Here is a 9,653-nt window from a genome sequence, read left to right as displayed (position 1 = left end):
TACCACTCCCGCCGCTGTCAAGAACTGAACAGCACTGTCAGGCTTTGCCGCCGAGCCTTTCACCCCGGAGAGCAGTACCATAAACCACTTCAATAGGGGAGCTCTCTTCCTTCTCTACACTATGTCCTTAACAACTGAGAACATTTTAACAGTAGTTTGACGTTTTAGGGAGTTACATCTTTAAAAACGTCAGCTAACGTCACATGTATAGCTCTCACGTTAGCCGTCTTAAAACGACTAATTCTGTCGAATTTGACACTCCCCCTCTATTTAGAATTTTGTTGGTACCTCCCGGACGTCTGAGGTCCTAGCCGGCCTCCATTTTGTCGGCTGGCTACGCGCGCTAAGGAAAGCCCCCCCGTATCACTGCAGGGAACCAGAGGTGGAACCACAATTTTATCCCAGTGGGGAGGCGGGGGTCTCCCGCGGCGAACGGGAAAATGTATATCAAGCAGGTGAGGGCCGCGGCGGCAGAGCTGTGCGATGTGGGAGCATCACTCAATGGGCTGCAGGTTGGGAGAGCATGTTGACACAGAGTGCCTTAACTCACGGTGTATGAAGTCCTCGGTGTTGTAGGTTAGTGTCCCTGATTTGGAGGCGTTTGGGGTTCTTGCCCGGGTGTGGGTCAGAGAGTACTGGTACGAGGAAGTAGAGCTGAGCAGCGTCAGACCAGGATTTATTTTAGGTCGGTGAGAAGTGGTTGCAATGTATTAGCAACTGTTGTTTAGTTTCCACTTTTAGTTCCATACCCCACTGTACAGGACCCCAATACAGGTAATCAGGTTGGGGAAAATGGGGCACACATCTCACTATAAATTAATTGAACTGGGTGAACGTTTTGCGCGGCTACAACTGGGAACTGGTTTATTTTGGTATTAAGTTTGCACACTCTAGGTTCACGGCGTTCAAATGATGCTCACTTGAGAAATTTCGTAGCAGTCGTCTTTGTTTACCCGACAGCAGCTGCTGGTGGATGACCCCACGTAACACGTTGTGCAGTCTCTGCTTTCTCGTGCAGCTAACTACACATTGCATTTTTGGACAAGTAGATACATTGTTATCATGGGTTCACAAAACCCAGCATGCGAGGGGCTTTTTATTAAAAGGTAAGATTTGGCTGAAGCAGACGTCCCTCATGACATGTCACATGCGTGCTCAAAGTTTCCAGATGACCGTCGTCAAAGATGTAGTGCTTCTCTTCTGATTGTCTATTTACCAGCCCAGCGGATTCTGAAAGTTGTAGTCCTGGTTCATGCACTTCAGTTGCTGAAAGTAACTCGCAGTTATAAAAACAATGATTTGTTGTAGAAACCCAATGATTGAAGCTTGTCTTTTTGGGGACATTGATTCTTCTGGTAGCCTTATTGTCTGCCGTTCTAATGCATTTGACTACAGTTCGACAGCTCAGTGGGCCATACACATGTTTCACCACTCAACACCAAACGGGATTTGGTGGTATAGATATTGTCTTTTCTTCCTTCCTCCACGAAATAGGGGAAATTCGTTTTTAATGTAATCAATCAGAATGGCAGGCCAGGGATGGACTTGAAGTCAAGTATTATTTGATGCATACCAGACCCTACCCAATGAACCAAACGTCTTTGTTTTCATTCTGTTCTATTCTCCTATATGATTCAGTTTCTCACAACAGCATCACTGGGTGATTTATCTAACAGAAGATTTCATATGACCATCATACTCCATTCCTCTGATGACTCCTTGATGAACATATTCTAATTCGCTGCATCTCTTAGTCCTGAGATGACTTCAGAGTTATTATGATATATTAAAAGTAAAAAAAAATTCAGTTAGTGCGCTGCTCTCCCTGCTGATATAGGCGGAAGGCAGGGCCATTGCTTGTGCACTGGATAATGACAACCTCTGGCCCCATACAATTGCAGGCTGTTAAAAGGGAAAAGCTGTAAGGGTGGGAGATGCTGCCTACACGTGTGGAGCTGCCAGAGTCAAGTCAAATTAACTTTATTCGATTTGACTAAGCAAATCCTAAAAGTACAAGACACAATATAAACATTTCATAGTATCGCATATTAATTAATAAACATGATACACACCTGCTAAAAAATGTGTGACATAAAAACATACATTAAAATTCTCTAAAAACTACAAATATAGTTATGCTGGCTTAACCTGTTTAAAATTCAACGTTAAAAGAAGGGGGCAAATACACCTATGTTGTAAACTCACCCACCCGAGACACATAAGGGTAATATGTAATGTGTCTTGTGCAGCACCCAAGTCACATGAACAGGTCGGGTAGTCAGAGGGTCTATGCGAACCCCCTAAAAGTTGGGGAAACATGTTTAACCGAAGTGATGTTTGCATCCATCTGTACTGAATGGGTAAATCTAGCGTAAGGTACAGTTCGATATTACTCCGAGAAGACACCATCCCATGGTGAATAAACATGCTTTTGGTCAGAACACCTTTATCCCTTTCCTCCTCCTTATATGCCACAGAAGCCTCCTTTACCCAAGCAATATCTGTATTGGAGATCATCCTTGTATCACTATACAGTCGAGCATTGCCCAGTACTTCCAGCGTAGCCTTTATGTACCTCAGCCAAGGTATCTGTAGACAATGGTCCATTCCCAGGCAGTCAGTGTAAATAAATACCCCTTGGCAACCCGATTGAAAATAATATTGCTGATTTGAAAACAAACCTGAAGAACATGTGAAAAGTGGAATATATACTTTAAGTGAATGCATACATATTGATTTGATGGGGTTTAAAAACCTCCTAACTTGTACAAATAATCATGAATTCATACAAAACAAAGTGCTGAAAAATACAACAAAGTACAAAGACAGTGAGGAGAACAGGAGAATGACCAGATAAATAAACCATATTATATATATATATATATATATATATATATATATATATATATATATATATACAGCTAAAAATTAGCAAAAGTTATACACAGTCAAAAATACTGAATCACAATATAATCAAATGATCATCTCTATATTCACCTTTAATAAAAACAATATGTAGTACAGATTCCAAAGTGAACTGTAAATGTGGCAGCAAGAAGGGCTGGTTCTACGCACAATTCGGTGACCTGGGGTGCCTTCTTCAGGAAAAACGCCACATCTTGTACTTTGTACCTGGGGAAAGTTCACATGTACTTTGCTGCAGACCACCGCACCGGCCCTGATCTGTCCCTTCCCTTAATGAATATTAGTTTTTGCCTGTGCAATATGTATTGGCTGTGTCAATGTTTTTTAAGACATATTGGACAGAAGTGCAGGCTAGTCTGCACTACAGCTTACAGTCAAGAAAAAAAAAAAGTACTATGACGCGGCAAGCCTTGACTGTATCATAGCCCTTTTTTGTGTTTTTAGTTTGTCATGTTGCACAGCGGCCCACAGTGAGGTGCAATACTTCTTAAAAAAAAAAAAAAAACATTGCCAAAGCCAGCAAATCTTTTGTTAGGTGAAACCTATTGGCTTTGCAATTCTTGCTTACCATCTGGTTACAGACCGCTTTAAATGTATTTTGCTGAGACATCCAAGGCACAGCATATTGCGGATAATTATAATGCCATATGCCACGTTATTGACTTTACATTATGGCTTTCTCTTGACATAAAGTAGTTCCTACAATTTCACATGCGTGGAGTAACACCACCACCCTATACTCTACCCTTTATATTATAGTAATACATTGAGAATGCAAGCCATCTCTGTTTCCATTTCCTATTGCTTCTTATTTATTTGTTAGGATACGTTTTATTCTTTGAAATTATGGCGCTGGCAGGGGTGTGGAATTCCTATAGCCAGACGCCCAGGACATATTGTTTGGGGTCTAGGACAACACGTTTTCATGTGTAGTTTGTCCTTGGGACAAGTAGGCCCAACCCTCTCCAGCACAAACCCTTTGGCTGCCAGTTTATAGTACCACATTATGGATCAGGGAAAGGCATTGTCTTGCGGTTAAGGTAATTTTTGTGTTCATATGTTTGTGCAGTTCGAACTTGTATTTATGGTTCATTAATACAAAGCATTTATTATTAGGGTGAGCATTCCAAGGAAAAGTTGTAAGCTTGGACTGCACTACTGATGGCGGTTCCTGTATAAACCTGTGTACACACGTTATCAAAGTTTAGCAGTATGAGGCTATGTATAATGCTCCCAGAATGGTCTCTGATTTGATGAAAACATTTGCAGAAGCTTGAAAGCCAGATGGATCATTTGTTGCTTTAAAAATAAAATGTTTAAAACATTTTTTATTTTTTATTTTTCCTCTGGTGTAAAAACATCACACATTCACATAACTGTACCAACAAATTGCACTTAGACCGTATATATTTGCATAATTTGCTCATACCCGGTAGCCAGCTGATCAACATAGTATTTCACTAGAGCAGAGACGCCTCCACCACCCCAATACACCTTAAAAAATAACTGCGATCCCCATCACATTCCCCTTTTAGAGCTCCCGGGTTCGAGCGACCTCTTTTATTCAGACCTCCCCATTTCAGCATGTTGAGTCCCCGGCCTTTTGGGTTAGTCCATAGTATCTCATCCGGCTGCGCCATATTTTTGTGAATTTTCTGGGGCACCCTCTGCTTTTATATCTCACCCTCCCTGCGGCCATATAAAGATCTATACCCCGCTGCCGTTCTGATAGTGAAGGGGCTTCCTGCACGCCCCAATGTCGTGCGATGTCCCGCTTGGCCACCATCAAATCCAGTGTACTAAAAAGTAGTTGAGGTCGGGGGATATCTGTCGCAGGGGATACCAGAAGGATGAATATAGGGTCTAGCGAAATAGAGGTGCTCAGGATTAGATTTAATTCACCAATTATAGTGACATACTGGCAGGCGATATGTGGACAGGCCCATACCATGTGAAGGAAGTTGCCTGGAGCAGCCTGGCAGCGCAAAAACAGAGGAGATTCCGCACGTCCCATTTTATGTAGTTTTTATCTGTCGTAATAGACCTGATGGAGGAATTTGAATTGGATGAGACGGAACCTGGCCGTAACGCAACCTCTCTAGGGTGCATCAAAGCGGCCTCCCAATCTGTGTCCTCCATCACCCCCATATCTCCTTCCCATGTCTCCCTCAGCTTACTCAGAGAGTCGGGCATAATATTATTTATTGTTTTGTAGGTAACGGAGCCCACCTTAGTGGTTAACTCTTCCTGGGGTATTCTCCCTTCCAGAGGTGCATATTATGGGAACCTGTCTTCCATGCAAAAACAACAATTGATGGACAGAATGCAGATCAATGTCATACATTCTCCCTAGTACAGAGAGGGTCAGACTGATTTGCATTTGGCCATGTCTGAACTGGGGTGGCAGAGTGGGCTAAAGAACGGTGATGGATCAAACCCAGATCTGTTGACTGGGTGTGAGTGTTTGATTGGTTCTGATGCTCCGTCCATCACCACCCCCTTTTGTACCGCTTTGTTCGCCATAAGTTGGCAGGGTATGCTCAGACGTGAGTCCCTTGCTCACTTTGCCACTGGATTCAAGCAAGCCTGGCTGAAGACGGCTGAAATGCCAGAAACCGGTCCTAGGAAGCTTGTTTCCGGTCCAGGGAAGGCATGGCTTGGCAGTTCGCGCTGGACTGTTCCCATGAGGCACAGGGTCAGACTGATTTGCAAATGGCCATGTCTGAACTGGTGTTGCTAGAGTGGGCTAAAGAACGGTGATGGATCAAACCCAGATCTGTTGGCTGGGTGTGAGGGCTTGATTGGTTCTGATGCTCCGTCCATCACCACCCCCTTTTGTACCGCTTTGTTCGCCATAAGTTGGCAGGGTATACTCGGACGTGAGTCCCTTGCTCACTTTACCACTGGATTCAAGCAAGCCTGGCTGAAGACGGCTGAAATGCCAGAAACCGGTCCCAGGAAGCTTGTTTCCGGTCCAGGGAAGGCATGGCTTGGCAGTTCGGGCTGGACTGTTCCCATGAGGCACAGGGTCAGACTGATTTGCATATGGCCATGTCTGAACTGGGGTGGCAGAGTGGGCTAAAGAACGGTGATGGATCAAACCCAGATCTGTTGACTGGGTGTGAGTGTTTGATTGGTTCTGATGCTCCGTCCATCACCACCCCCTTTTGTACCGCTTTGTTCGCCATAAGTTGGCAGGGTATGCTCAGACGTGAGTCCCTTGCTCACTTTGCCACTGGATTCAAGCAAGCCTGGCTGAAGACGGCTGAAATGCCAGAAACCGGTCCTAGGAAGCTTGTTTCCGGTCCAGGGAAGGCATGGCTTGGCAGTTCGCGCTGGACTGTTCCCATGAGGCACAGGGTCAGACTGATTTGCATATGGCCATGTCTGAACTGGGGTGGCAGAGTGGGCTAAAGAACGGTGATGGATCAAACCCAGATCTGTTGACTGGGTGTGAGTGTTTGATTGGATCTGATGCTCCGTCCATCACCACCCCCTTTTGTACCAACCTGTCTTCCATGCCATCCGCCCCCATGCGTGCCGCAACTGCGCATATTTAAGGAATTGGGAGGTTTGAAGTTGGAATTCTGTCCGAAGGACTGAAAAGGGTTTGAGTATGCCCTTGGCTATGATATCTCCCACTGTGCAAATCCCCAGTAGATCCCATGTTTTGAAGCACTGAAGCTTGTTCAGTTCTTTAAACCAGGCACCCCTCCACAGGGGGGAGGGTGGGTGCCCTGGTTATTTTGCATGCCCAGCCTAGAACCCTGGTGGTCCTGTCCCAAACCTCAATGGCGACTCTTGTAGCAGGAAGTAGTCTGTGGGTTCCTTTACCTCCATATAGATAATGCAGCAATGTATTTGGTGCTAGTGTCTCCCTTTCCGGTCTATCGGTGGGGTGGTCTCCTGATGCATGTATCCAATCATTTATGGCTGTAAGGTGAGCTGCCCAGTAAAATACCTCCACATCGGGAAGCGCAAGTCCCCCATTATATGGGTTGCGTTGTAGGGTCTTTAAAGCATTTCTGGGGTGTCCGTTCAGCCAGAGGAATGCGCAAAGTCAATTTCCCTACATATCTATCTGGGTAAAGGGCGATATGTGTTATGTAATGCATTAAGAAATTGGGGCAGAGAAATCATCTTAAACATGGCCGCACGCCCCATTATAGTAAGTGGTAGGCCTCCCCATCTGTCGAAGTCTTGCTTAAAATTTAATAGTACCCGCTGTATATTGTGTGCGCAACAGATTGTGGGGTTAGGGGTGATAAAGATCTTAAGTTATTGGAATCCCTCTGTAGCAATATGCAAGTTTCTGGGTAGTCGTGTCCAGTCCATGTTTTGCATTGGGCCATATAGTATGGATTTATGGTAACCTTATACCCAGAGAACCGGCCATATTCCTCTAGAATACGGAACACCAAGGGAATCATTGTGGCTATGTTTGTGATAAATAAGAGGATATCATCCGCATAGAACGGGAAAAAAAAATCCTCCTCTTGGTCGTTATCTGTGATCTGAAAGCCCTGTATCCTTGAATGCTGTCTAATTATACAAGCTAGGGGTTCTATCACTGAAGCAAACAGCAATGGGTAGAGGGGACACCCCTGCCTGGTCCTGCAAAAGATTGGGAATGTACGGGAGAGCCCGCCATTAACTTGCAACGCTGCTCTCGGTTCAGTATATAGGAGTGGGACCCATTTCCTAAATTTAGGACCAAAACCAAATGTTACCAGGACAGCGTCTGGAAAGGGCCAGTGCACCGCATCAAAAGCCTTTTCTGCATCTAATGCCAAAAAGGCGTGCAGAGTGGTGCGATTTGTCGGCCATCGTCCAGTTATGTGCTCTCTGGAAGTTCCATCCAGTCGCTCGGCCTGGCATAAAACCGGATTGGTCACAATGAATGAGAGTCGTGACAACCCTTCAAAATAAAATGTTCACAAAAAAATGCAACTAAGAAAAAAAACATTTAGCAAAAATACTGTAAAGTTTTAGGTACCATTTCTTTACAGCATCATTTATAAAATGTGTTGATGCATGGTAGTATTTCCCAAAAATATCAGTGGATCTGAAATTGGTGGTTAGCCTTCTGGTTTTGTCGATGCATGTCTTGTTTTGGTATGGGTTTTTGTAAAATCTTATTGGTGTGGGAGCTGCGGGGCGTTACCATTATAACAAGCATTGGCAAAAAGCAAAAAAAAGTTTTGGTCTCAAAAAGCACACACTGCCACATTAGTTCCTGGCCCTGAACAAAACTTCTTTGTGTGCCAATATGCTCCTTGTGAAAGAGCAGAGTGCTGTCACTAATAGTGAAGCCAGCCGATAGAGAGAGAGAGAATTTTAATAAACACAAAAGTTCTTGGTTAATGCCAGACCTAATTAGGGGCACAATTATTAAAGAAATCTCAAAAGTGCACCCATGGTATATCTCCTTGCATTAGTGCAGATGTACGGCTTTCATGAATTTATAAGATTTTACAGAAGTAGGTCAAGAAATCGTAGCAATAGCAAATATTTGTGAATTGCATTTTAGCACGAGCAAACATGCATGTGTAGATTTGCTCATGCGAACATTTGTTGAGCGTTTGCAAGTTCACTTTCCCTCCATTCATCTTTTTCTCAACCCTGTAGAAAGTTTTACGGTCGCCATTGTCGGGAGTGAATTCAACTTTTCTCTGTATGGGAAAAGATTAGAGTAGAGTTGGTGAAAGTCCTTAAAACATGCAAGTTAGTAGGTTTGCACAGACTCTGAAGAGCATTCCAAACCTGGAACTATTGCTTACCACTAACTTCAGACCCAGTATGTATATCTGCGGAAAGGTGGAATGTAAAGGAATTGCTAGTATTCAAACCCTACTATGGTATGAACCCTGACGTAATCAGAGAGGCTATATCAGAGCTCTTATATAATGAAATTGCTGCCATAATTTGTCACTACACTATATGGCACAAACGGGAAAAGTGGATTTTGTTACAGGACCAGCAGATTTATGCAGCAACTTGCCCCATGGACAAGTAGATATTTTATTAAATTCCACACCCCTGGCTGGGTAGACATTGTGTATATTGTCTATACTGGGTATATTATTGTTTCATGCTGTTTTAGGTCGAAGGGCTGTAAGGTTTGCGAAAGACATGTTAGGTACATTCAGAAAGCTTCACTGGGAATACATTCCGACAGTTGCTGAACGTTGTTTTTTTTGGTTTGTAACTAATATTTTGTGGCTTTCTTTTTGCTGGCTTTATTTGTTTTAAGCTGTCTAGGGTGAGTTTGTCCCTCCTAAGGAGCAAAGCCTTCTCACACCAACTCCCCTTGTATTCTTCCACTAGTGCTTCTTTCTGTTCACAGGCCTGTATATCTTGATCTTATCTTGTAACATTTGCTGTGCATTCAAAGACTGAGGTCAAATTTCAGGCTCTGTCTTCAAGGGAGCTTGATGCTTACTTTTCTTTCTCTGACTCCAAAGTGAGAGGATTTATGTGACAATCTTGCTGGATACTGTAGGTAGGAACGTTTTTTTCTAGCATACAACAACATTTAAATGAACTATGTAAGTATTCAGAATACATTAGAATTAGGAACACAAATGAAGCAGATGTTTTGCTAATTCTTGGGCATGTTGGAAATAAATACTTTAATACAAACAAAACAAATCATTACATTAGGTGATGCCCTTTCCACACATTATTGTTTGTGCACTGTAGAGTTTTATTAGTAAAACTGTATGTCT

At 43.4% G+C, this 9,653-nt stretch overlaps 1 protein-coding gene across 1 annotated transcript in view; it reads left to right on the top strand.

The window, feature by feature from the left end:
- The first annotated feature begins 283 nt into the window (after window positions 1-283).
- Window positions 284-9,653, top strand: part of SMC3 (structural maintenance of chromosomes 3) — a 789,692-nt gene continuing 780,322 nt past the window's right edge. Inside the window, exon 1 of the mRNA XM_085603430.1 lies at window positions 284-455. Coding sequence (XP_085459556.1) covers window positions 441-455 — 15 coding nt within the window. The 5' untranslated portion in view covers window positions 284-440. The remainder of the gene's footprint in view (window positions 456-9,653) is intronic.

The sequence above is a fragment of the Triturus cristatus genome, chromosome 1_2 (assembly GCF_964204655.1).
Source record: "Triturus cristatus chromosome 1_2, aTriCri1.1, whole genome shotgun sequence".
NCBI lineage: Eukaryota > Metazoa > Chordata > Amphibia > Caudata > Salamandridae > Triturus > Triturus cristatus.
This window is presented reverse-complemented; position numbering and strand designations above follow the sequence as displayed.